Below are 27,092 nucleotides of genomic sequence, written 5' to 3' on the forward strand. Positions count from 1 at the left end.
CAATACCTCAGGTAATACTGACCTTTATTGATTTATTGAACAGGCATTTATTATTAATTTCAATAACTCTGCACGCATTGTTCAATCATTGTTAAGTGTCAGTAAGATGCGAATGGATATTTGAATAAATTACAAAGACAATTTGAATCAATGTCGTTGTTTATTTGGCAAAACACAGTTTTGTTAACCTAATAATTATATTACATGTTTTATATAGTATGCTTTTAAGTTGTTGTTGTTAAGGCAGAAAAAACTAGCTGGATTCTGTAAAGTCTGACCTTTTTTAACCAATCAATTTATTCTCTCTCAAAACCAACAGTAAAACTTACACAACAAAATTTCCTTAAAAACGCTAATAATAACAACTAATGATAATAAAAAATCTAACAAGAATGTCATGGCCTTCGCCTGGTAAAGGCTAATTCGCACTCGTCCATTTATTTGTCAATGTGACGCGTTATTTCGTGTGTCTAGCCACAACAGCCTCAACTCTTACACATTTTGACACATTTTTTAAATGTAAGTCAGTGGCTGTCATTTGTTGCTTTTCTTCTTAACGCCACAAAAAACGTAGCGTTCATGTATCTTTTGTAATTAACTTGAAACTTTCAGAGCTACAAACTATTTGATACATTTTACATGATTAACTTATGTTTTAGCTCTGTCACAACTGCTAGTTACATTTTTCTTAGTCAAATAGTATTTGAACATTGTGCTTTACCAACTTATGTAAACTTTGTTGAACGCAAATAATATTGAAAGTTAGCCTATCTATAAATTATTTATCTGTAATTTTTAAAAAAGAATTGAATTCTATGTTAGAGTATTAAATGAGGTGTCTCTAGACTATTGTTCACTTGGGGGCAAAATCTGAGTTTTTCAGAAGTATTAAAGACCACCAACTAAGGTGAAATCTACAGTTTGTTAACAGTAATGGTATACAACTTGTTAAGTAAGTTATTGCCATAATAAGTCTACGCCATAATAAGCTAAGGCGGGTAAGGTATATCATGTAACAATTAATTCGATAATGTTTTGCTAGACTAACACAAGGAAGAGCAGCTCGCTAGAAGCAGTAAGCGTAGTGCGCAAGTCTAGATTACTTTCATTGATCGCTTACTAGCATCATATTTTGACATATATAACAGCTGATATAACATATATAACAGCTGCTATAACATTTATAACAGCTGCTATAACATATATAACAACTGCTATAACATATATAACAATTGCTATAACATATATAACAACTGCTATAACATATATGACAGCTGCTTTCAGTTAATTTCTTTTGCCGCCTTGATCAGTTGATCACCCTTGGTTGATGCAACCGTTTAAAGGTCAAGGCCAAGATTACCCATATAGATACTATTCTACCCAGTATCTATACTAGGTAGAATAGCACCCATATAGATACCGGTACAATTCTACCCATGTACGTATAGATACCGGTACTATTCTACCCATATACGTATATACACTGGTAACTATTCTACCCATATACGTATATACACTGGTGCTATTCTACCCATATGAATACTGGTCGAAAGCATTGCTAAAACCTTCATATGCTCATCAGGACTTGATATAATCAGCTGGTTTTTATCATTTCTAATTCTTGTAGAGTCTGACCATCTTCAAGAAGACCTGGCAGAGCTGTCAGGAGAGATTTCACTTAAACAAAGAAGTGTGTTAATAAAAGGGTGACAATTCTGTAACTGGTATAGGCTTAAATTTTAGTATAAAAAAGTTCATGAAAGTGTCTCTCCAAATTTAAATATTCCATTTCGCACTATGAGCTATAATGATTCTCTTGCTCTGCAGGCTGAATTTTATTCTGCTATTTTAATTTCAGCAGAGATAAATCACAGTTGACCACTTCTGAAATAAAAGACGTGCGGTTGACACCCCCATCCTCGCCATCGCTGAGCAGGAGACGCCAGCCACTCCAGGACTCTGACAGTACTAATGTAATCATTAGGCTCACCAACACACAAACTGGCGGCACACAAAATAAAAAGGCGCAGAGCTTTGGCACCGTCAGCAGCTGTGACAAAGTAATGAGGCCCAAGTTTTCAAGTTTAACCCGTTGAACTACTTACGTAATTGTCTTCATGTGTTGACTAACAAATTATGAGCTGGATTTGCATGTATGTGAGTCTATACAGCCTAATACTAACTTACTGTGATACCTCCAACATCATTAAAATCATTCAAAAACAAATATTAACCGAGCATGGAAAAAACATTTCATAATCACGATGATGAACAGTCGCGTGTTTCTAGAGCATTGCTGACTGAGTACTGCTGCAAAAAGTCTCAGACTGAACAAACAGTTGCCCTAATGCCATTCCCCTAAAGATATACTATTCGGCTCACATTGGACTAAATAGGAATATTGCATCTCTTAGAAATTAGAAACTCAGGCTAGAATTAGTGTTGTTAGTCTCAAATAGCAAGAATTAACAAAGAGTGCGCACCAAATCGCAGAGTGGTTTGTTATAACAGATGCGTTTCACTGCTTTGAAGGGGCCAACTCAATTTTGGCGTTATCAGCTCTTAGATAAAAGCCCAATGCGTAAACCTTTTGAATGGCCTTACAATACGTTTTCTGTAGTCTATGATTTTTACCATGCGACAATGTATTGTAAACAACCTCGCTACATCATGTGTCTGGTACACTTGTCTACACACAATCTATACACAATCTAGGCAACTAGTTGGGCAATTGACCTTATGACCTTGTGTATCTTGACTAGAGAGGTGATACTAGCCATGGCATCCTAGGAGTAACTTGTAACTAGGCAAGTGCTTACAAATGTTTGCTTTTCAAACAACACGAGTGATTAGCCAGATGAGCAAACAATAGGCATTCGTAGTCCATAGTAGTCCCATTGTATAACGACTTGGAGAGGTTTATTTATGACGATAATATTGAGCGATGCTGCTCCAAAGTACTCCTATTGTAGCCCGTTGCTTCATGAGCCTCTATTTTGATTGCTATGAGTTGGCAAATCGCTACTCTTCCAACTAGCCCCACTTTTTGCCTTTGGTGTTCTAGTAGCACACCAAACCACGGACTGCAGCACCTCTTCTTTACAAGAAAATAATAATTTTAGGAATCGTTACGATTTTAATGTTAGTTTTTCTAGGCTAAGCGATGCACTCTTTGATATAGTAAAATGGCTAGAGAGCATTAAATTAGCATTAGACTAACTACACGATATGCAAGTAAAATAATTATATGTTGAAAGCATAATTTTTATTCCCCATAAGCCTTTAAAACGATTGACGTAAAAAATTTCACTAATAGAACATTGGGGTGAAGATATTTTCGAGTCATCTTTATACCTGCAGTAGATCATTTATAGGAGGTATGATTGGTTTCTGTCTAAGAGCTATGTATGTGTAACCTTATCAAATTGTAATAGCGATGTTGTTACTAGAAGCTCAGCAACATTGTTACTTAAATTTACATGTTTTCATTTTGGTGGGTCTCTTGCAGGTGACAAGTTCCAACCAGAGTCTCATATGTGTAAAGAAGGCAGTTGGTCACACAAAGGCTGTACTATCTATATGTGCCGCCGACAATCTTTTGGTTTCTGGCAGTAAAGGTAAGTGTCAACTTGACTCTAATCTAACGCACTAACATATTCTAATACCTCATAATTGACCTGCGTTTCCTTTTGTCTCGCAGACTTGACGTGCAAAGTGTGGGACATGTCAATTGGTTCAGAAGTTTTGTGTCTTGGTGGCCACCCTAACTATGTCTCCAAAGTTCGATATTGCGAGGACAACTGGCTTGTCTACACTGTCTCCAATTCATTTGTCAAAATGTGGGCCATGTATAACAGTGCTCAGGTAAGCCTAGCTCGACTCATACTTACTCGCTTTCAGATGCAATTACATTTATATGGCTACTTGTTACCTTCTCTACCACACATACAGTCAAACTGTCCAACATAAGATATTACAGTTAGTTCCTATCATAACGGTTAGTTCCTATCGTAACCGTTAGTTCCTATCCTTACGGTTAGTTCTTATGATAACGGTTAGTTCCAATCCTTACGGTTAGTTCCTATCAAAACGGTTAATTCCTATCCAAACGGTTAGTTCCTATCCTTATGGTTAGTGCCTATCATAACGGTTAGTTCCTATCGTTACGGTTAGTTCCTATCATAACGTTTAGTTGCTATCGTAACGGTTAGTTCCTATCGTAACGGTTAGTTCCTATCGTAACGGTTAGTTCCTATCGTAACGGCTAGTTCTTATCGTATTGGTTAGTTCCTATCGTAACGGTTGGTTTCTATCCTTACGGATAGTTTCTATCCTTGCGGTTAGTTCTTATCATAACGGTTAGTTCCTATCGTAATGGTTGGTTCCTATTCTTACGGTTAGTTCCTATCAAAACGGTTAGTTCCTATCATAACCGTTAGTTCCTATCATAACGGTTAGTTCCTATCGTAACGGTTAGTTCCTATTCTTGCGGTTAGTTCTTATGATAACGGTTAGTTCGTATCCTTACGGTTAGTTCCTATCAAAACGGTTAATTCCTATCCTTACGTTTAGTTCCTATCCTTACGGTTAGTTCCTATCATAACGGTTAGTTCCTATCGTTACGGTTAGTTCCTATCATAACGTTTAGTCGCTATCGTAATGGTTAGTTCCTATCGTAACGGTTAGTTCTTATCGTTACGGTTAGTTCCTATCGTAACGGCTAGTTCTTATCGTATTGGTTAGTTCCTATCGTAACGGTTAGTTCCTATCGTAACGGCTAGTTCTTATCGTATTGATTAGTTCCTATCGTAACGGTTAGTTCCTATAATAACTGTTAGTTTTTACTATAACAGTTAGTTCTTACCATAACGGTTAGTTCCTATCCTTACGGTTAGTTCTTATCATAACGGTTAGTTCCTATCATAATGTTTAGTGCCTATCATAACGGTTAGTTCCTATCCTTACGGTTAGTTCCTATCATAACGTTTAGTTGCTATCGTAATGGTTAGTTCCTATCGTAACGGTTAGTTCCTATCGTAATGGTTAGTTCCTATCCTTACGGTTAGTTCTTATCATAACGGTTAGTTCCTATCATAACGTTTGGTTGCTATCGTAACGGTTAGTTCCTATCGTAACGGTTAGTTCCTATCGTAACGGTTAGTTCCTATCCTTACGTTTAGTTCCTATCCTTACGGTTAGTGCCTATCATAACGGTTAGTTCCTATCCTTACGGTTAGTTCCTATCAAAACGGTTAATTCCTATCCTTACGTTTAGTTCCTATCCTTACGGTTAGTGCCTATCATAACGGTTAGTTCCTATCGTTACGGTTAGTTCCTATCATAACGTTTAGTCGCTATCGTAATGGTTAGTTCCTATCCTTACGGTTAGTTCTTATCATAACGGTTAGTTCCTATCATAACGTTTGGTTGCTATCGTAACGGTTAGTTCCTATCGTAACGGTTAGTTCCTATCGTAACGGTTAGTTCCTATCGTAACAGCTAGTTCTTATCGTATTGGTTAGTTCCTATCGTAACGGTTGGTTTCTATCCTTAGGGATAGTTTCTATCCTTGCGGTTAGTTCTTATCATAACGGTCAGTTCCTATCGTAATGGTTAGTTTCTATCATAACGGTTAGTTCTTATCCTTACGGTTAGTTCCTATCATAATGGGTAGTTCCTATAATAACTGTTAGTTCCTATCGTAATGGTTAGTTCTTATCGTAACGGTTAGTTCCTATCGTAACGGTTAGTTCCTATCGTAACGGTTAGTTCCTATCGTAACGGCTAGTTATTATCGTATTGGTTAGTTCCTATGGTAACGGCTGGTTTCTATCCTTACGGTTAGTTTCTATTCTTGCGGTTAGTTCTTATCATAACGGTTAGTTCCTATCCTCACGGTTAGTTCCTATCAAAACGGTTAATTCTTATCGTAATGGTTAGTTCCTATCGTAATGGTTAGTTCCTATCGTAACGGTTAGTTCCTATCGTAACGGTTAGTTCCTATCGTAACGGCTAGTTCTTATCGTATTGGTTAGTTCCTATCGTAACGGTTAGTTCCTACAATAACTGTTAGTTTTTACTATAACAGTTAGTTCTTACCATAACGGTTAGTTCCTATCCTTACGGTTAGTTCTTATCAAAACGGTTAGTTCCTATCATAATGTTTAGTGCCTATCATAACGGTTAGTTCCTATCCTTACGGTTAGTTCCTATCATAACGTTTAGTTGCTATCGTAATGGTTAGTTCCTATCGTAACGGTTAGTTCCTATCGTAACGGTTAGTTCTTGTCGTAACGGTTAGTTCCTATCGTAACGGTTAGTTCTTATCCTTACGGTTAATTCCTATCATAACGGTTAGTTCCTATAATAACTGTTAGTTTTTATCATCACAGTTAGTTCTTACCATAACGGTAGTTCCTATCGTAATGGTTAGTTTCTATCATAACGGTTAGTTCTTATCCTTACGGTTAGTTCCTATCATAATGGGTAGTTCCTATAATAACTGTTAGTTCCAATCGTAACGGTTAGTTCCTATCGTAACGGTTAGTTCCTATCGTAACGGTTAGTTCCCATCGTAACGGTTAGTTCCTATTCTTACGGTTAGTTCCTATCAAAACGGTTAGTTCCTATCATAACCGTTAGTTCCTATCATAACGGTTAGTTCTTATCCTTGCGGTTAGTTCTTATGATAACGGTTAGTTCCTATCCTTAGGGTTAGTTTCTATCAAAACGGTTAATTCCTATCCTTACGGTTAGTTCCTATCCTTACGGTTAGTGCCTATCATAACGGTTAGTTCCTATCGTAATGGTTAGTTTCTATCATAACGGTTAGTTCTTATCTTTACTGTTAGTTCCTATCATAATGGGTAGTTCCTATAATAACTGTTAGTTCTAATCGTAACGGTTAGTTCCTATCATAACGGTTAGTTCCTATCGTAACGATTAGTTCCCATCGTAACGGTTAGTTCCTATCGTAACGGTTGGTTCCTATTCTTACGGTTAGTTCCTATCAAAACGGTTAGTTCCTATCATAACCGTTAGTTCCTATCATAACGGTTAGTTCCTATCGTAACGGTTAGTTCCTATCCTTGCGGTTAGTTCTTATGATAACGGTTAGTTCCTATCCTTACGGTTAGTTCCTATCAAAACGGTTAATTCCTATCCTTACGGTTAGTTCCTATCCTTACGGTTAGTGCCTATCATAACGATTAGTTCCTATCGTTACGGTTAGTTCCTATCATAACGTTTAGTTGCTATCGTAATGGTTAGTTCCTATCGTAACGGTTAGTTCTTATCGTTACGGTTAGTTCCTATCGTAACGGCTAGTTCTTATCGTATTGGTTAGTTCCTATCGTAACGGTTAGTTCCTATCGTAACGGCTAGTTCTTATCGTATTGATTAGTTCCTATTGTAACGGTTAGTTCCTATAATAACTGTTAGTTTTTACTATAACAGTTAGTTCTTACCATAACGGTTAGTTCCTATCCTTACGGTTAGTTCTTATCATAACGGTTAGTTCCTATCATAATGTTTAGTGCCTATCATAACGGTTAGTTCCTATCCTTACGGTTAGTTCCTATCATAACGTTTAGTTGCTATCGTAATGGTTAGTTCCTATCGTAACGGTTAGTTCCTATCGTAACGGTTAGTTCTTATCGTAACGGTTAGTTCCTATCGTAACGGTTAGTTCTCATCCTTACGGTTAGTTCCTATCATAACGGTTAGTTCCTATAATAACTGTTAGTATTCATCATAACAGTTAGTTCTTACCATAACGGTTAGTTCCTATCGTATTGGTTAGTTTCTATCATAACGGTTAGTTCTTATCCTTACGGTTAGTTCCTATCATAATGGGTAGTTCCTATAATAACTGTTATTTCCAATCGTAACGGTTAGTTCCTATCGTAACGGTTAGTTCCTATCGTAACGGTTAGTTCCCATCGTAACGGTTAGTTCCTATCGTAACGGTTAGTTCCTATTCTTACGGTTAGTTCCTATCAAAACGGTTAGTTCCTATCATAACCGTTAGTTCCTATCATAACGGTTAGTTCCTATCGTAACGGTTAGTTCCTATCCTTGCGGCTAGTTCTTATGATAACGGTTAGTTCCTATCCTTACGGTTAGTTCCTATCAAAACGGTTAATTCCTATCCTTACGGTTAGTTCCTATCCTTACGGTTAGTGCCTATCATAACGGTTAGTTCCTATCGTTACGGTTAGTTCTTATCATAACGGTTAGTTCCTATCGTAATGGTTAGTTCCTATCGTAACAGTTAGTTCCTATTCTTACGGTTAGTTCCTATCAAAACGGTTAGTTCCTATCATAACCGTTAGTTCCTATCACAACGGTTAGTTCCTATCGTAACGGTTAGTTCCTATCGTAACGGTTAGTTCCTATCCTTGCGGTTAGTTCTTATGATAACGGTTAGTTCCTATCCTTACGGTTAGTTCCTATCAAAACGGTTAATTCCTATCCTTATGGTTAGTTTCTATCCTTACGGTTAGTGCCTATCATAACGGTTAGTTCCTATCGTTACGGTTAGTTCTTACCATAATGGTTAGTTCCTATCATTACGGTTAGTTCTTATCATAACGGTTAGTTCCTATCGTAATGGTTAGTTTCTATCATAACGGTTAGTTCTTATCCTTACGGTTAGTTCCTATCATAATGGGTAGTTCCTATAATAACTGTTAGTTCCTATCGTAACGGTTAGTTCCCATCGTAAAGGTTAGTTCCAATCGTAACGGTTAGTTCCAATCGTAACGGTTAGTTCCTATCGTAACGGTTAGTTCCCATCGTAACGGTTAGTTCCTATCGTAACGGTTAGTTCCTATCATAACAGTTAGTTCCTATTCTCACGGTTAGTTCCAATCAAACCGGTTAGTTTCTATCATAACGGTTAGTTCCTATCATAACCGTTAGTTCCTATCATAACGGTTAGTTCCTATTATAATGAATACTGTGCCAACAGAGATGGACACAATGTGAGGTTTTATATCTTATGTTGCAGTTCCTCTGGTCTAGTGCATGACAGTATCCTTGTGGAGCCAGCGTCGAGCAGTCAGGGTATTCTCCAACAGGGAGAGCAGCAGATATTTGATATCCAAGTCAGCAGAGATGGACATAAACTATACACAACTACTGGAACCACCGTTCGGCTCTGGGACCTCAATACGTAAGTTGATGCGTTTTTTTCAGTTACGATCCCTAGAATAAAAATCTACATTTGTTAGTTTGTATGTTGTCCATAAATGTAATGTTGTTGCTAAGAATCCCTCTGATAATGATGGATTTAGTTTGGATGCCGGCTTGTCTTCAATTTCCTTGTAAATATTTGTGTATATTATAGTTTGAGAATTTTCCAGTTAAAAAAATTGAAGATTACGAAAATTAGAGAATTCTGAGGCACACACTCTCATTGACAGCTATTTCTGTTAAAAGCACTTTAAAAATATTAGTATTAGTAACTGTAGTTACCAAGGTTAACATAATATTTTGTCATTAATTTTTAGTGTTGTACATCACATAAAATTTGAGATGGAGTGAATGATCGATTTCAGTATTTCAGTTTTTCCTGGTAATTACTCAATCCAATCGTGATCCCACTTGATGGCCTAGAGATCAGAGTCGTTATAAAATACGTCAGACCTAGTCATTGCTGCATTGTTGGGCCTATCTGGTTCAGTCTCACCAGATCAATCTGTCAGTACGAAAATATAAAAGTTTGATGATTTTCACCAAGGGGTGTTTGTATTAAATAATCATGATGGGCTTCTACACCCCTCTATACGACATTTTTATGTTACGATGCCAACACCGGAACAAATTGATTTCGTATGGCAAGGGTCTAATGCAAATGTAACAAGCAAAATTATAGATAGGTAAAATAATAAAAAATATGAAAAGTTTTTTATAGCACATCCAAGGTGGGATACTTCTCGATATATCTACTAGCTAGTATATTGTACTTACTGTCATTAGAGGTAGGATACTTCTCGATATATCTACTAGCTAGTATATTGTACTTACTGTCATTAGAGGTGGGATACTTCTCGATATATCTACTAGTTAGTATATTGTACTTACTGTCATTAGAGGTAGGATACTTCTCGATATATCTACTAGCTAGTATATTGTACTTACTGTCATTAGAGGTAGGATACTTCTCGATATATCTACTAGCTAGTATATTGTACTTACTGTCATTAGAGGTAGGATACTTCTCGATATATCTACTAGCTAGTATATTGTACTTACTGTCATTAGAGGTAGGATACTTCTCGATATATTTACTAGCTAGTATATTGTACTTACTGTCATTAGAGGTAGGATATTTCTCCATATATCTACTAGCTAGTATATTGTACTTACTGCCATTAGAAGTAGTGTACTTCTCCATATATCTACAAGCTAGTATATTGTACTTTCTGCCATTAGAGGTAGGATACTTATCCATATATCTACTAGCTAGTATATAGTACTTACTATTATTAGAGGTTGGTGTATGAATCTTAGAAAATCCACCACAGTTGTAACTCTCTTCTATAGGTGATTTATGTACACAACTATAACCTTCCATAGTTGGTTTATGTACACATCTATAACCATTCATCTATAGGTGGTTTATGTACACAACTATAACCTTTCTTCTATAGGTTGTTTATGTACACAACTATAACCTTTCTTCTATCAGTGGTTTATGCGCACAAACCTAATCTTTTTTCTTTGTATAAGTCCAAGGGTCACTCCTAATGTGTATTTGATCTACCCTGTGTGGCATTTTGCAACTGACAGTTATTTTTCATTGGTTGTCCGCTTGCATGCACAACATCATTTAACCATATATATATTGTTAACAGCACTTACAACTAAATCTAGCAATTTAGCTTCTGCACCTTTTTGATGACTAATTGCTATATTCATTTAATCTGTGAAGGCTGGTGATCTGTAAAATATTGTACGTTTACAGGCTATCGGCAGTCGGACAGGTTGCTAGCGGCCACCAAGCACCGATTATTTGCCTTAGTTTATACAACGACTCAAGAGGGAAAGAACAACTCTTAACTGGCTCCAAGGATCATCTAATTAAGGGATTTGATATTTCCAATGAACAAATTTCAAATTATCCATTTCAGGCCAAATTTACTATGGACCCTCCTCACTATGATGGTGTTCAATGTCTCGCGCATCGTCAGGACATCCTTTTTAGTGGTTCTCGGGATATGTGTATCAAAAAATGGAACCTCAGTGAACCCTCTTCTCAACCACAGGTAAAATTGGTGTTTTTACAATACCAGGTGTTGCTCTATTTAATAGCAAAATAAAGGTGATAGTTATTTCCGGTAATGGTCACCAATCAAGATCACCACTTTGTAATAAATATTTTTTATTAGAAGTAATATTTGAGATGGAGTGAATGATTGATATCAGTATATCGGTTTTCCTGGTAATCACTCAATCCAATTGTGATCCTACTTGATGGCCTAGAGATCAGAGTCAATATAAAATATGTCAGACCTAGTCATTGCTGCATTGTTGAGCCCATCTGGTTCAGTCTCACCAGATCAACCTGTCATACGCAAGACATTATGCTGTGTCTCTCACCAATATTTGCAAATGTCTTGTAGGTTTGTTACAATACAGAGACTCGTTTATGATTAAAAGTTTCATATTGCAGGATTGCATTGTTGACTCATTCAAAAGGGACAAGTTGATTTGCCAGTGTTTAATCTTTACCATCTTTAATGCTGTTCACGCCGCTCCTTTCCGCTTAAGTTGAATGTCAATTTCAAACAAACTCCTGGTTCCTCATTCCTCAACTTGCATTGTTTTCAGTCAGTTAATGGCGCCCATAAGGACTGGATCACCGACATGTGCATGCTACCAGATAATGACATATTGCTAAGCTGCTGTCGCTCTGGTACTGCGAAGATTCGGTCAAACGAGACTTGCCAGCAGCTAGATGAAGTGCGTGCTCATTCATTAGCCGTCAACTCTATGGCTACCAACCGCAGCAATCTCTTTACTGCCTCTAGGTAAAGTAGTATATAGTACTTACTGTCACTAGAGGTAGGTAATTGTTCAATATATCTACTAGCTAGTATATCGTACTTACTGCCATTAGAGGCAGGATACTTTTCAGTATATCTACTAGCTAGTAAATAGTACTTACCGTCACCAAAGGTAGGTAATTGTTCACTATATCTACTAGCTAGTATATAGTACTTACTGTCACCAGAGGTAGGTAACTGTTCACTATATCTACTAACTAGTATATAGTACTTACTGTCACCAGAGGTAGGTAATTGTTCACTATATCTACTAGCTAGTATATAGTACTTACTGTCACCAGAGGTAGGTAACTGTTCACTATATCTACTAACTAGTATATAGTACTTACTGTCACCAGAGGTAGGTAATTGTTCAATATACAAATTAAGTAAGCTTATTGTAAATTTAATGTTACGTCTGTCAGCCATGTGTTCTAATGAGACACTTGGCCAATTAGCCAAATAGTATAGATTTACTGGCTTTTCCTTAAATCCAATTAATTCACTGATTACTGTATGTATTCGAGTATAATCACAAAATCTTATACCCATTTTTAATGATAAATCATGAGTAAGCACAAGTAGTCGCATAGCGTCTTGTTGCCTGATTTACTGAGAACCGTTCGCTTAAGCAATACTAATGATTTTTGTACTGACTGTGTGACTACTTACCTAGTCGATCGGTGTGGCAATACAGATGCCTCAAAAGTGACGTTTTACAAATTGTATAGCGGTCAAATGATTGCGATGCTACTTTGTCAATTGGGAGCAAAACCTATTGATATTTTTAACGCGACTAGAACTCCTTAAGCATCCAACGTTGTTGATACGTCAAACAAAATCTTAAATAAATGCAATATATTGGGCTGACAGTTTCTTTTATAGTTATTCAATAGCATCATTGTGTGAATTGTGTAAATATGCCAAATGGAGAAGTTGATAACTTTGGTTGGTTGTACCAACATATCTTGTTCTTTGTCCAAGAACTTTTCATGCGCCACGATTTAGCATGTATAACAGACATGGTTCATGCTCTTTCAGTGATTGCACGATAAGGATCTGGTGGATGGACCCACATAAACTATACAGTTCATAGCCAAAGCGCAGATTCATTCTCCATATTCTCATATTTCTTGTCTGTATTTATGTAGCTATTTTTGTTTTCTTTTCGGTTGATGACTATGCAGGAAAATTATCTTATACATTCCTTTTTTAAATCAATGTTCAAATTGTTTGACCCATGTACTTTGCGTGTGTCTATATTCCTAGTACACATCCGACTATAAACTCTTTCTTGTCAAAGATCATCATGATGTTACATCATATCCATCGATGCAATTATTCTTCTCTTCTCGTCGATATTTATTTTAACCTTTTAAACACTTTGTCTGTTTAAACTGGCCGTAGATTTTCGAAATGCGCATTTATTTTTGGTGCAATAGGCTTTATTGTATTCAATCTTGTTCGTTGAAATTATCTCACAAATAAATTAACTTTAAGAGTAATGGAGCTGTCATATGTATCAACACGAATCCTTTTACTTTGCTCTAATTTTGTAAGGTACCTACATATGTTTATCATAACAACATTGGCTCACAGCTAGTCTAATTTTATTAAAACTATACAATAACATCAATAGTTGAGTGTTTCATTGTTGAGCTGCATGCGTTTGCATCCTCGGTCCAATAAAAGCATGCATTTATAGATATGATAATTCACCTTAAGGAAGGAAACACATCAAAATGATACTTTTAAAGGCAAAGTAACAGTCCTGAAGGTAGTATTGCGAAGTAACAGTTATGAAGGTAGCATTGCAAAGTAACAGTTCTGAAGGTAGTATTGCAAAGTAACAGTTATGATGGTAGTATTGCGAAGTAACAGTGATGAAGGTTGCATTGCAATGTAACAGTTATGAAGGTAGCATTGTAAAGTAACAGTTATGAAGGTAGTATTGCAAAGTAACAGTTATTAAGGTAGTATTGCAAGATAACAGTTCTGAAGGTAGTATTGCGAAGTAATAAAAAACCTCATAATGTAGTCTACCATGTGGTCTTTGAAGCCCTCTGTGATACTTGCTTACTTACTCTACAGTTAAACATTGATAATGAGTTGGTACTGTGTGGGTGGAGCATGTTATAGTATTCCCTTTTTTTCCAGTTGGTCAGTTTGAGAAAACTAATATGTTTCTCAATGACTTCTCATCTAAAGAACTTTGAGTTAAAGGTTATTATTAAGGGAACGCCATTATCAAGCTGTTAGCAGCAGTCAACGCTTTCCAAAGGCTTTTGTAACTAAACATTTTAAATATTAATAAACAAACAATTTACTTGGCATTTTTTTAGTGATACCAAATAACTGACTCCACTTTCTAATTTTGCATTGCGACTGAGTCATGAATTTTGAGCGAGTTTTAAGAACTATCATTGAAATAATACCAGTCGCAGGTGCCAGTTTGCATTTGCTAACTAACGTTAATAATACACTTGAAACAAACTGCAACTAAACTTGTACTCTTGCATCACCAAATAAGGTAGTTTTGATTTGATAATGTAAGAAATATCTTTCAATGCCAGATGCGTTTTGAACATCATTTCTATCTATGAACAGAAATCCAATTACTACACCTGGAAGACATCATGTCTATCTATGAACAGGAATCCAATTACTACACCTGGAAGACTCTTTACTAACTTAAATCTTTAATTTTTTTATCAAATAATCTTATTCAAAAAATAAACTTATTGAAGAAGATTAATTTTTTAAATATGTAAATGTGGTTAAAGTGACATCTTGTTTGTATAATATTAATCTCAACTTTATTTTACTAATTTCAGTTTTTACATTTACATCTTGAGCTCCGAAATAACTGCCATAGGTGTGACCGTGACGATAAAAAATCATTACCTTGTAAGGCTGTTAGGGTAAAAACATATTTCTTTAGCAAACCATACCACCCAGGTATCGTTTGGAAGTATGGCATAAAGCAATGAGCCAGACGTTTGCACGCTTCACAATGCAGGCATGTTGAATTAGATCAAATGTTATGTATATTTAACAGGAGAGTTTTCTCGCTGTGTCGAGAGCATTCACTCCCTACAAAAACACTCTAGTGAGTTTTTACACACTTAGTGATCAGAACATGAGCCAAGACTATATGTAAAATGTGCACTGTTTGGAAAGTATCTCACGTTCCATTTTACAGAATACGCAGAGATACTTCACACCTATAACCACTCACACTTCACTAATTTAGTGTTGAGCTCCACTGCTCCGTTTAAAGTAATCTGCTTCCTCATTAGTATTTTGCAAAACTGTCTTTCACCTTCTTCTAAAAATAATGGTAAGTATTATTTTAATGCCAAAGTAATGGCATTAAAATTTCACACACCGACATCACTCAGTTTTCTATGGGTCATCTAATGTATTAAGGTAATTTCAGAGATAGGTTGAAAATATCATACCCTTTCAAGAGCTTCTGTCTAATTTGCTATTGACAGCAAAATAAAAAATTTCCATACTGCAAGATAAATTTTGAGAAGATATGCAATAAGTCAAATCTTTACTGAATTCACGTAAGATACAAGATCCTCAAAAGCTCTAGTATATTTGTATTTGAGTCACTTTGTCTGCAAATATGTAATATTTAGGCCTACTGATAAAGTATAATCTAGCCACAACTGACTAAGATTTCAGAGCTTTCAGCCACTTAGAAAATAATGTGTATCAGCAATGATATATAACCACTCCCCATAGATATGGGGGGTAGCCTGGGCATGGCTCTTGTGGGGATTGGGAGAGATCCATGCCCAGGCTACCCCCTCTCTCCCAATCCCCCACAAGAGCCAGATACCAATGACATATGCCCCCAGGCTAGGGGGCATATGTCATTGGTATCAGTATATAAAGAGTCTTGCTTTCAAGAATACGCTGAAAGAAGCAACAAAAACTGCTTGCTTTGCTAGAGTGAAATGCATTTTGGTTAATAGACAAACGGCTATTTCTATGATTAGTTTTACTTTTACATGGTAACTTGAAATCATCCATGCTTTAGCCAGAATTTTGCTCATGCTAGATTCTATTAAATAATCTACCTCAATGCTAAATTTTAATCAACAAACACCAGAGCATATTCAGATATTTTGTTTTTTAAGCTTGATTCCAATGTACATATGTTGAACCAATGATATACAGCCTGTGGGGCTGTATATCATTGGTTGAACTAATGTAAGAAAAATTTACAAAGATATATAATTTGTAATTACTTTCTAACTTTTCAATTGTTATTTTTTCTTACAAAAAAATTCAAACGAATCAATTCCTAGTTATTTTAACGCATCGTAAAGCAGCATCACCGCCAATGTCAATAAGAAGAGCCTCCGACTTCATCTTGTAATACATTTACACTCAAAAGCAATAATTATTCATAAATTCGTTAAAAGTTGTCGCCTTTCTCATTTTTAGACCCACGATTAGCTAGTCGAGCAAGACTTTCATTCAATAGTCTCCGAGCGTTCGAAGGAAGCTAAAGATAAGCTCGGCATGGCGGTTCGTTCCAGTTTCAGTACGAACTATTAGCCGTCTGTGATGCTTTGAGAACTAAAACACGAAGCGCTCTGCCATACTAGATTATAAGTTAATTTCCTGTTGATATAGTTCATGGTTTGATAAAAAAGAACAATTATAACTGCTATAATTGATGTTGCCACTCTTACAACAGCTAAATATGATAGACTTTGGTTACAAAACCAACTTCATAGATAGTTTTCAGGTTTGATGTTGCATTTTATTAGATATACCTCACTTGTTCTTTTCTCTGACTTTGTAATACCATCGCAAATGCGTATTAAATACCAAATTTATTAACGCGAGATAGTTCATGATAGTTGTACTATAAACTATTATAGTTGCAGTAAGCCCATTGACAAATGTACCAACTTTGCAAACGTCTTATGCTCGCACTACTGTCGTTATGCATTCGTGCAGCTTTGAATCGTAAAATGGACGGATTTTCACGACTCGTTTCGTAGGTTATCTTTTTAACATTGCAACAATCTGGTTATTGAAATATTTATTCTACTAAGAAGCTCAGACAGTTTCTCAACGCTGTTTACTACATGTTCACACATTGAATAAGCAACTATCGACAATCTTGTTTATGCGAAGGCCACTACGCAGAGGGGAGATTTCTCAAAAGATATTGGTACGGCCACAGAGAAAGGAGAGACTGATCATGCTCGCGAAAATATTTGAAGCCAGTCTTAAATAACACCTCAGATGCATTTTAGACTGTTTTATACAGACGGAGGTTCAAAACCGTAGTCAATGCTATCGATATAAATGCAGTTACTGCAAAAGAAATGTTACAAGCTGTCCTAAATTCTTGAGAAATTTTTTTGTACCAAATATTGGTTTTGCGGAGAAATTATAACAGCAGCAATTAAGAATAGTAATAAGAAAACTTGCTGTTAATTTCATCTTTTTTCGAGTGTGGAGAATGTTGTTGGAACCAGTTGCACAGAAACATTGTTTTCTGTGGCAGTTATGCATGTTTATGGATATGTTGTATAGGTATAATGAAAATATCAAGAAAGTATATCATGCATGATGCGTTATTTAGTTTTATTGCACTGCAAGGCTACCTTTACTTAACCCTAATTTGGATTATTTATTACACCAAGACTTCTCACTCACTTATTGGTAGGAAGCAATCTTTGCAGCCCTTCTTGCATGCCCTTGTGCATACTCCTAGATGACTGTTTGCTCTTTTAGATTGTCTGTTCTCTTGTTGTGCACATGAAATGCATAATGCTGCTAAGCCGCAATTATTTCATTTATTATAATTAATATATATTAATTTTGTTTGGATATTTTCCTGCACATCATCGGCATTAGCGCTGTGCTAGTTTATGATAAAAGGGGCATCAAAATACATAAAGTGATAAGTCTGGAGCACAAGCCTATTGATGATCACAAGTCTCTGACTGACCTAGAGTGATTTTCACAAATCCTAAAACAAAGGTGCACACACTCCACAACTGAATTTGAATCAAATGACAACATTGGTGAAATGAATGATAAAATGAAATTACATAGGCATTAAAATCCAACCATATCACCATCTATTCCAGTCTATGTTCAACCTGATATAATTGTGTTATTATATTAATATTGTTTTGAAGCATTAAAATAATGGTATACCTATAATAAAAAGTGACTCAATTGATGAACGCTATTAGCAAACTAGCACGCTAGTAATAAAGTGATGACTTTCCCTTATGTAGCCTTATGTACCCTTATGTAGCCTTATGTACCTTATGTATGGAGGAACAACAAACTGGTTTAGTCAAGTTTATGTTTATATTTAGTTTTTAATGTAGCAGGCTCATGGACTCATAGCTCCCTTTCTACCATTCAATGTTGTGGGCTACATACAAAACTTTGATGTAGTTGCTGAAAAATCATTGTAATTGCGCCAAAAATTAGAGTGGCTGAGTCCGTTAGGCTGTATCATATTTTTTAATTTCTATTTAAGAAAAGTTTTTTGTTGGTATGCTAATTTTTTAAAAGAAAAATAACTTGTTTACTTTGGATTAAATAGCTCACCACGATAATCAGATAACGGGAAAGATCACCCTCCGTTCTAGCTGTGTGATAAATAAAAATGACTAATAATAAAGCACCATGAACAATATACTTGCAGTAAAAACATTTTGTACACTTTCTTGAGAGTAACATAGCAAATTTTTCTAAAACTGCTAATATTCATAATAAGTAGGTTTAAAAGTACCACCCGCTAAATGAGATTCTTCGTAACACCATCAGCTCGGTCAACAAGCTATACATCCAAAATGACTAGGGACTAGTCCCCTAGTCCAAGTGACTAGGGGAATTGGTCATCTACTTTGGACCATCTGGTGACTAAGACTGTCATAAAGGTGACTAGGTAGACTGGTGGCTGTTAGCTTTCTCCTTAAAATTTTTCACTCTTGTCTCACTCTCTACTACAATCAAGTACTAATCCCGCATAATATTTAAGCTGTTTCTTTGGAGCAAACTGTTTGGTAAGGGCCAATCACTAATTGAGCTGCTAACCAAATCACATTGTTAGTAACTATTTCTATTTAACTGAAAAATTTGGGAGTATAAAATTCAGATGCAATTTTTTTGGTGTAACTACTACTGAAAATGCACTGCTAGTCAGCTCAGTCGAGTGTTATACTGCTAGAGTCCTGCCAGGATCACATAGTTAGCAGCCGTTACAATCATCAAAAGCGCACATTGGAAATGAAATTAAACAGCAACATCAAGAGGCTGCAGTCAATGTGTACAATGATCGGGATCACACCATTTTTTTTGCTTCAATATAAACATGTATAGTATAAACAAATTATAGCAGCACTGGGTTACACATGATAGCTCTTGCGTGACACCTCAGGTAGTGTGGTTACTTTAGATAGAAGTTCCATGTTATTCAGTTATTTGAATATGCAGTTCCAATTGTACCAACCGGAGCTCCAACTAGCATAAACTTAATAATCGTAGAAGAAATAAAAGTTCTCTGATCTAAGACAGCCTATTGTGGTGGCTGTGACATTTTATGCTGAAAGAATTTGGCCAATGTTTGACAGATTTATCAACGATTTTAGGATGCACTGGTCAGTGGAAATTGCTGGCCTTGTTTTTCCCTTTGACGCTATTAGTTGCAACTCCGCTTTATCGGGTATTGCCATTAGCTGCAGCATCAATGGCCGTTGCTAACAGTCCTGTATTCCCTAGTTGCAAGTTGGGGCGGCTAATGTTAGGCAACTAGTTATGTAATGTATGGCGGTGTTAGCCCCAACAGGTTTCTTTCATTTAGGGCCTCAACCGGGCATCTCATGTGAAGTTTTAAAAATTTTTACCAGAAAGTATAAACATTTTTTCTATTATTTGAGATTTGTTTGTTTTCGGTGATGTGACTGCCAGGACATTTTCAGATTAAAATAAGCTAAACTTGATTGCAGTTAAAAGAAATGCTCAAAAGAGAAATATATCTTTTTCTTTTAAGCATTTCAACATCAACAAAGATCAATTTTGCCGATTTTATTTCAAGTTCATCCGAAGGTTTCTACGCTTTCGTTGGGCCATTGCCAAGCGGATGTTTGTTAAAACTTGGCCTTTTGCAAACCTTTATAAAGTCGTTAAGAAGAATATATTGTCGATGATAATAATGACGCCCAAAAACTATTAAAAGCTAACGTTTATCTCTATCGCATGGAATAAAGTGATATTATACAGCGATAAAAACGGTTCCCGTAGTCGTTGGGCAAATAACTGTTCCAGTTAATGATGTTGAGGTCGAGTTATCTAAAGCAATTTATCATTGCGTGAAAACGAACCAAACAAATCCGTTCGAGTTAACCAAGTGTTCGTGATAAAATTTTACATTTTATCCGAGAGCGAGTTATTCGAGTTTGACTGTACTTAGCCGCCAAAATTTCTTAAAAAGTTGGGGTGGCTCAGCCGGCCAGTCGCCCCAGGGAATACGGGCCTGGTTGCTAAGTACGTCAAGGTTACTATGTTCTTCCTTAAGCCCGGTCAGCATCTTTCTCTACCAGCCCTGGCCTCTCACTCTCTGTTATTGATATGTATTACCCTATCACCAACAACTCACTTAACAACATAAAATCAGACCTCATGTTGAGGAGAGATGACTTAATCTTATTGGCCTCTGGTTGCCTCACAATCTTATCCTGCATTAGTAGCTATTCCGTCTGGCCAAAACTTTTACACTTGAATCTGACTTCAAAACTACAGCTAGAACCCATTTCCTTGGTTTTGCAGGAGAGAAAGATGCTTCACTTGCTTCACACTCCGATATTGTGGGCTCTACTTTACTGTAGTTACTTGCGGTCTTTTTTGCACTCCTTTGTCCAGTGCTCCTTGGCTCCGCACTTGTAGTCAGTGCAGGGAAAATAGTTGGTGCAGTGGTTTGCAGAATAACTTAAAAAATGCACCACAAGGCCTACATTTTTTTACTGCCTTAGTTTTTTTACCTTTCCTATTGCCTTGCTCTTGCCAGCCATGTTGTTCAGTGGGCTGCTAAAACTGTCTGAGAGTTTTACTTTTTATAACACCTAATACGCATTTGTTTCTCCACAGCGCCATCTCAGTGATTTCTATTCTCTTTAAAACCTGTGGTGTTTTACACGATGCTGTAATGGGTAGAACCACAAATTAAAATGTCATCTAATAAGTAGTGCCTTCAAAACTATTAGCTATTTAATGGCTTTATGGAAATGCTTCAACTGAACAAATTATTTGAGGATATTTGTCTAAAGCAAATACATTCTTATGGTGCAAAAAATGTATTGATAAATCGATTTTTTACCCAACTTAACCTGCCAAAACTCAGAATTGTATAGTTTTGGAGACATGGCACCACTAGACAACCGACAATATGTCTGAAATCCTATGTAGCAGGTGAATTAACACTAATTAAAATTGGTTACCTTTATATACATCAATCTTACCACCAGCTTTTGAGGCTGTTTTGAAGCTTGAACAACAGTCAGTAGGTTTTTTCTGCTGTCTTAATGACCTTTCAGCAAGCATATTATTAAGCGCTCTTGCCCTTTGGGTTCTCAATCTCTGCTATGGACTTTGGGGAACACTATCTGACAAACTTATCACTGCTCTTAAATTCATGTTAAATATACCAAGCATTGTACAAGACTATCAAATACATAGGAAACTTTCCAATAATGTGAATTTTGTTGCAAGTCAACCTTTAAAAGATTATACCTGACACCTTATAAAATGCACGCGGGAGAATCGATAGTTTGATCTGGACACAGTATTTACTTTACTGTCTATGCAACAAATCTTTCTTTATATCATTTAAGGCTATAGCTAGAGCAAATTATCTCTTTTTTACTATCAACAGAATTCAACATTTTTAATTTGATTTCCTAAAAACTATCACAATCAATGCATTACTTTCGCAAGGCTAATCTGGGGTTTGGAGCCTAAGCTTATACAATGCAGCCGAGCATGTAGAAAGACATGCATATGTAACACTCAGCATTAGATTTCACTACAGCTACGCCTCAGCAAAAATATATTTTAATACTTTTAAAAAGCTATCTTGATGTTTGCAGTAATACACTACCAAAGCTTTGGTTGCCATGGCATACACGAAACATGTCCTGAACAATTCTATGAACTTGAATAATTGCACAAATACATTTATGTTGGAGGAAGCGGTGCTTATCTCTTTGTAAACATGTTTACGAGACTACGAAACATAAGCTAGTCAAATTCAGATTAATATGAACATGATTGAAATCTTTATTGTAATGTTGTTTAGTAAATGCTGAAAATATGTTTTTGTATCCTTCATAGTTCTCTGCATAAACATTTCTGCAATCGTTATCTACAGTCTTGTAACTGCTTATGAATGGTTACTATTACATATGTTTCTACACATTGAACAGGTGTGTTTTTGTTTTATATGGTTAGTGGATATTTTCATATATTCATTCTTTTTTAAGTGTGTAGCAGTCTAGAGGGAAGACTCCCAACTTGCTGATTAAATTCAGAAGTCCTGATGGCAGCTGTTATAATTAAAGTACATCATCAGAAATCTTCTTCATTGGAAAATCTGCCAACAACGAGCGGTCATAATGCCAGACCTCAATCTACATCATGTGAACCCTCAATGAGTCGTCCCATGCTCCTCTCAACTGAGAACTATGGTAGCTCGAAAGACGATGCTGTTAATTTGATTGGCTACCGACAGATAACTGCAAATAACTCGATGACAAACAATGCGAGGTGGCACTCTGATACAAACCTAGCCACGAATCCATATCATTCAGAATCGAAGCTATTGGTTAATAAAACAGAAGTTGATATAAATGATGAGGAAGCTAGTCTAACCATTTATTGGGACATTAAAGCGAACGTTTCTGCCAAAGACTGGATTGGTCTTTACAAAACCAGTAAGAATTTTTGTAGAAGTTATACATCATGACATAAAGCATTAATGCATTATTTTTATGTGAGCATGTTATACCATTAGGATTTTGGTTATTATTATGATTTTATAGTTATACTTTTATGTAGGTTAGTACACTTTCTCGGAAAGGTAGGGGATTGTAAAAAGAAGTCAATTTGTGAATGTAATGTCTTCTCTTGAAAAACAGACGCGCTCATGCATGATAGATCGAAAAAAAACTGTTTATCTATATTCTATAGTTTTGACCGTCAATGTTGTTCGATTCACGTAGAGTAATGTTTTTAGGCTACTAATGTCTGGTTGATGTTGCTGGTTGGAAAGAGGTTACAGAAGCTTGAGCTTTTGCTATTATGTTTCCTGAACGCTTATCTGTAGGTCATAGTCATATTTTCTGTAACAGAGTGTTTTAAAATGGTCTTTGTCGAGTACCTAGCAATGTATCTAAATTTAAAGGACCAAGCTATGAAGGTTATTGCAGCCTGAGCATTTAGGAATTGATGTCAGCAACCTTCCACTCATGATAAAATGCATCTAACATTTATCCACAGTTAAACTGGCATATCCTCTGTTATATTTAGATCAAGCTCATCCTGGAAAATGGCTTGACTACAGGAATCGTGGCGTGAGTGGCAGCAAAAAAGGAGATCTTGTCTGGCCTTTTAATAGAATAGCCTCCGTCTTCACAGAACGTATGTTCATATTCAGTCCGCTTCCTACTCCTATGCTTTCTTCAAACTTGTGCACAATCTGACACAATTGTTTTAAAAATACAGATAGATCTTCAGCATAACATGAATAAAATATTTATCTTTATGTACACAAATTAATTTTTTAATATTACGTAGATTTCTTTTACATTATACCACTAGATTACATAGATACTAAGTATTTTACTCCGTTCGTGTTATATCTCCTAGCTGAAACAAGAATATGTTTTCGGTATTACCATGGTAACACTGGGAATCTGAGAGCTGTTACAGAGCCAATTCTTGTCAGGAATTCTTTGGCCTCTTCTTCTGGTGTAAGAGATAAGTTTTCTGTTTACATTAACCTATTGTTGAGATCTCACTATAGCGATAAGAGGATGTACCCAGCACCTTCAAGGTTGCTACATACAATTTTGTTGTAGAGTGGTCTATGACGTCAGACATCCATGGACAGTGAGGCAGAAATAGTGCATCTAGCAATCGAAGGTAGGCTAACTGTTGCTAGGCTGTCTGCTTGCTTACATGTAGTGTCATAATGTTACTCACGAGTCAAGTCGTTGTGGTCACTTTCTGACTGCTGTCATTGGACTGTTTGTTTATCAGGTGTTGTTCTTCAGCATTTAAAATGTTTTCACTAGCGTAGTGATAACATGTTTGAAGGCATAAAATACACTTTGTCAAGATCATGCATAATCTCTAAGATCCATTGTATGCAGACATTGAGGCTACTCATGTGAGAAAGGGCATGTTCTTCAATCCTGACCCTTATGTAAAAATACGAGTAGAGCCAGGACAGGATAGGTCTCAACCTGCTCTCTCTTACCACTACAAGGATTTTAGGACATCTGTTTGCGACAATACAACTGAGCCAAGGTGGCACAATGAGGTACATTCTTGTAGTACATGTATTTGAAATAGACTATTACTGTTAAAAATATAAATTTCTCTTCAAATTGGATTACAGTCAAATAGCATTTGAATACTGTCCAACTCCGTAGAGCATTTAAAAAAAATGATGATATTCAAATGAATATACCGTAATACCTCTATTTGAATGCTATGTCGCTCTATTTTTCAACCCTTCCACTACAGTGGCATTTTATTAGAAGTGATGTTCAAATAGACGGTTACGTTGTATTTTTCAACCCTTTTATATTGGCTTCTATTAGAGGTGCCGTTTAAATCAATGTGGTGTTATAATATAGGTTTTACAGTAGTTTCCTAAATGACAACTCCATCTAGCTCAATAGAGCATTTAGAAACATTAATTAACTTAAATGTAGCTTTACAGTTGACAGTCCCATGCAACATAGTAGAGGATTTCAAAACATCTCTCTAACCTGCTTCTAAAGTTGCAGTGATTTTCCAATAACTGATTCGATGATGGAGCAGGTGGGCTATCCAATGTTGGTTCAGCAAGAAATTAGTTTATGGCAGTAGTAGGTTCACTAAAAATGCCTGCCAAATTGAATACAACTAGTATGTAACATGGCTGGAGTACACAATGTTCTACCAAATTATTATATTAAAACAATGCTTCTGTGAACTTGTTAAACAATTTACTGCAATTGTCCTGAGAAATCTATCGGCATCATCCTTACCGGCATCAGTTTTGGTCAGAGAGTGTCTTGTATAATTTTTTTATAGCGGAAGGATTTAATTTTTGAAACAGAATATGCATAAAGGCTGAATATGCGTTTCTTTTCAATGTCTGTGATGCACATCATAAAAGAGAGAACCGGAATTTTTCATTCAATATTCTTGTGTTTTCTTTTTTGCCTCCAGACTTGCAAGCCATCTGCTTTCCTAAAATGACTATCCACTAGTTTTTACTAAACTGAAAAACTCTGGTTTACACTGGTTATAATATAATGCATAGCATTATATACATGATATAGCATTATGTACATGATATAGCACGAAAGCGCACATGGTATAAATTGTCAAATGGTACAAATTCGGCTATTAATTGGAACACATGAATAGTATCTTGGTAATCTACATAGAATGTTAGTCACTATTCAAAATTACTGCCTCAAGGATCTTATCCTGATGTGTAGACCAGAGCAAGCCAGTCATCTGTATGGCTGATTTTTTTACTTACAAGAGACTTCCAGGAGATCTTTACTGATCATTGATGCAAGCATAACTAGTTTCTAGCATCGTGTGGGGTTATTACACGTTGACTTTCAAGTCTTCTCAGTCATGAAAAGAAGGAGCAACATCCAAATATGCTAGTTGTAGCGTAAAGCTAGTACAGTTCATCTCATGTCATGTTGGCGGTACAGTTGATGAGCAGTCGGACTTATAGTTTGTCCGTTCAGATAACCACAATTGTAGTTAAATATTTGAATTGCATTCAGTGTATGAATTCCATTCACCAGGCAACTAGAGAATCCCTTTTGATTCGTTAGCAAACAGACAAAGGTTAGTAAAGGTTTACGAGAGCAACCTTTCCTAGGCCATCTTTTCACCATCTGTAGTACATTGAGTCTTCAGGTGATATCGTGGTAAGTCATTTGATGAACTGCTTTCCTGTTTGTTCCAGGCTGACTGTTAGCTGTCAATTAATTGGTCGAACGCCACATGACCACATCTGTGGTACATTGATGTTTAAACCGACAATCATTCCTTATGATGGTAAGCAAAGTAATCTGGCAGGTTTTTGTCTACTTGAAAGGTGTGTTAATTATTATCTGGTAGAGTTTGGTGTTTACTTGAATGTTATGTTAATTGTTATCTGGTAGTGTGGTGTTTACTTGAATGTTATGTTAATGATTATCTGGTAGAGTTTGGTGTTTACTTGAGTGTTATGTTAATTATTATGTGGTAGTTTGGTGCTTACTTGAGTTTTATGTTACTTATTATCGGGTAAAGTTAGGTGTTTATTTGAATTCTGTGTTAATAATAAATTATAATGAAATAAGAAGTGGAAGCTAATAAGTTACTTCATTTTGTCCGTAGATATTACAGCACAGAATACATATTCATTTATTGTCAATGTAATAACAGCATGGAGAGGAAACATCATATTGGGGCAGTAGAATATTTTAAAGTAGAGTTTCTTTTGCGTTCTTTCTGGGTTTCAATGCCTTGGAAACTTCAATAATATACTCTACAGTATAATTGGACTTTAAAGTTTATAGAACGGCTTAATTCTGCAGATACTGATAAATATTTATATGCACTGTAGCGAGCAGGCATTCAATGGATAGGAACCATCTTGGAGAAACAGGCGTAGGCTGCTGCGCCATCACAGACAGTGCAGTAGAGAACGCTGTAGATAGATCTTCTGCCGATATTCTCTCCGATTCCTCTGGGAACAGTGATGTTGAA

The 27,092-nt window shown here is 36.1% G+C and overlaps 1 protein-coding gene across 2 annotated transcripts; it reads left to right on the forward strand.

Moving 5' to 3' along the window:
* Positions 1-1,513: 1,513 nt before the first annotated feature.
* Positions 1,514-13,555, forward strand: LOC137410178 (kinesin-like protein KIF21B). Of its 2 annotated transcripts, none has more exons than XM_068095759.1 (7): positions 1,514-2,060; positions 3,509-3,617; positions 3,701-3,864; positions 9,011-9,175; positions 10,970-11,270; positions 11,836-12,035; positions 13,092-13,555. In XM_068095759.1, the coding sequence occupies exons 3-7, from the start codon at positions 3,770-3,772 to the stop codon at positions 13,144-13,146; spliced, it is 816 nt and encodes a 271-aa protein (XP_067951860.1). In that variant the 5' UTR covers positions 1,514-2,060; positions 3,509-3,617; positions 3,701-3,769; the 3' UTR covers positions 13,147-13,555. The 2 variants fall into 2 exon arrangements, with proteins under 2 accessions (XP_067951860.1, XP_067951861.1); XM_068095760.1 differs by having other exon boundaries at positions 1,514-1,690; positions 1,859-2,060; positions 3,509-3,864.
* The last annotated feature ends 13,537 nt before the right edge of the window (positions 13,556-27,092 follow it).

The sequence above is a fragment of the Watersipora subatra genome, unplaced genomic scaffold, assembly GCF_963576615.1.
Source record: "Watersipora subatra unplaced genomic scaffold, tzWatSuba1.1 SCAFFOLD_107, whole genome shotgun sequence".
Lineage (NCBI taxonomy): Eukaryota > Metazoa > Bryozoa > Gymnolaemata > Cheilostomatida > Watersiporidae > Watersipora > Watersipora subatra.